The sequence below is a fragment of the Sus scrofa genome, unplaced genomic scaffold (genome assembly GCF_000003025.6).
Source record: "Sus scrofa isolate TJ Tabasco breed Duroc unplaced genomic scaffold, Sscrofa11.1 Contig1734, whole genome shotgun sequence".
Classification (NCBI taxonomy): domain Eukaryota; kingdom Metazoa; phylum Chordata; class Mammalia; order Artiodactyla; family Suidae; genus Sus; species Sus scrofa.
This window is the reverse complement of record NW_018084938.1, coordinates 153,450-155,242: the sequence shown is the minus strand read 5'-3', so window position 1 is coordinate 155,242 and position 1,793 is coordinate 153,450. Positions and strand designations below refer to the sequence as shown.

Here is a 1,793-nt window from a genome sequence, read left to right as displayed (position 1 = left end):
CATTGCCAACCTGCTTCTTAAAATGGCTGTTACGATTCTATGGAAATAAATGACAGAGTTTCCAAAAAGGGATTGATTATTGTATATGACAATTGACTATTGCATAAATCATTGTTAAATTTCTTACTGAGAGGGGACACTGCACAGTAAACTTATAGAATTACCAGGGGAATGATTTGTTATTCACTGTCAGGTACATAAATGTATTATGTGAGACATTAAACATTACAAGTAATTTTAATTTGGAAAAAATGATTGTATAAACAGAGTTAAACATGTTAAAATTCCAATACCAATATATAAAGAATCAATTTCTGTAAATACAACTTAGTTTTAATAAGGTAAATTATTTACATAGTAGTTTTCTCAGTGCCCTTACAACATCCTTGTTCCTTAGACTGTATATCATGGGGTTAAACATAGGAGTCACAATAGTGTAGAAGAGAGAAAGCACTTTGTCAGTTCCTGCTGAGTGGCTGGTCCTGGGTCTTAAATAGGTAATCATGCCTGATCCAAAGAACAACACAACAACCATAAGATGAGATGAGCAGGTGGAAAAGGCTCTGGTGCGACTTGTGGCTGATGACAATTTGAGGATGGTGGAGATGAGTTTGCCATAGGAGACAAGGATCAAGAGAAATGGAACTGTGACAAATAACACAGCAACTGTGAAGACCATCATTTCATTTACAAAGGTGTCCCCACAGGCCAGCTTGAGTATTGGGGGGATGTCACAGAAGAAGTGGTTGATGAGGTTAGAACCACAAAAAGGCAAAGAGAAAATCTGAAACGTCTGCCCTATCTGGACTGGAATTCCACTGATCCAGGAGCCAGCCACCAGCTGGATACACATTTTGTGTTTCATGATTAGAGGATAATGCAGAGGGTTACAAATGGCTACATAGCGGTCATAGGCCATCACAGCCAGAAGGAAACATTCTGTGGCTGCCAGCACAAGAAAGCAGCACATCTGTGTAGCACAGGCAACGAAAGAAATTGTTCTTTTCTGGGTCCAAAGATTAATGAGCATTCTAGGGAGAGTAACTGACGCATAACAGATTTCCAAAAAGGAAAAATTGCTGATGAAATAGTACATGGGTGTCTGGAGAGCAGGATCCAGTTTTGTTATTAAAAATATGATGCCATTACTTATCAGGATAATGACATAGATGACTAAAAACAACCCAAAAAGAAACCACTGAAGATGGGGAACATCAGTAAAGCCCAAGAGAACGAATTCCATCAATTTAGTTAGATTTTCTTCTGATGGTTTTTCTTGGTGTTTCATCTGTGGAAAGGATACATTTAGTATATGCTGTTAATTTTAACTTCATGAATTAGTGTCCGTTCTCTAATGGAAATTGGTTTTCCTATTCACTGTCAGTGTTTCTAATTTAATAATGTTACTATATATGTATGTTACTATATTTTTTCTGTTTTCTGTACTTATATCCTATAGATTATCACTGTAAAAACTCCCCTAAAATGTCCTTTAAGGTCATTCTTTCTGAATACAGCCCAGAATAAATCAACTTATTCTCAGCTCAGCACAGACACTGGAAAAAATGGTGATAGTCAATAGTCAAATATAGATCCAGAGAGTTGCCATATTATCTCACTTGTAATTATGCATGTTTCCTGATGGTCTTATTGTACTTCTCTGTGATTTCCTCCGTAATTTTTACTAGGACTATATCAGAAATTATCTTCCCCATACATTTTCAACTGCATATTTCACCATTTATCCCCTTCCTATCACTTTATCTTAAGCACATATGCCCTTGTATATGATT

The 1,793-nt window shown here is 36.4% G+C and overlaps 1 protein-coding gene across 1 annotated transcript; it reads right to left on the bottom strand.

The window, feature by feature from the left end:
- Positions 1-346: 346 nt before the first annotated feature.
- Positions 347-1,306, bottom strand: LOC100512761 (olfactory receptor 10AG1-like). The gene has a single exon (XM_013987104.2). The coding sequence runs from the start codon at positions 1,286-1,288 to the stop codon at positions 347-349; it is 942 nt and encodes a 313-aa protein (XP_013842558.2). The 5' UTR covers positions 1,289-1,306.
- Positions 1,307-1,793: the final 487 nt, after the last annotated feature.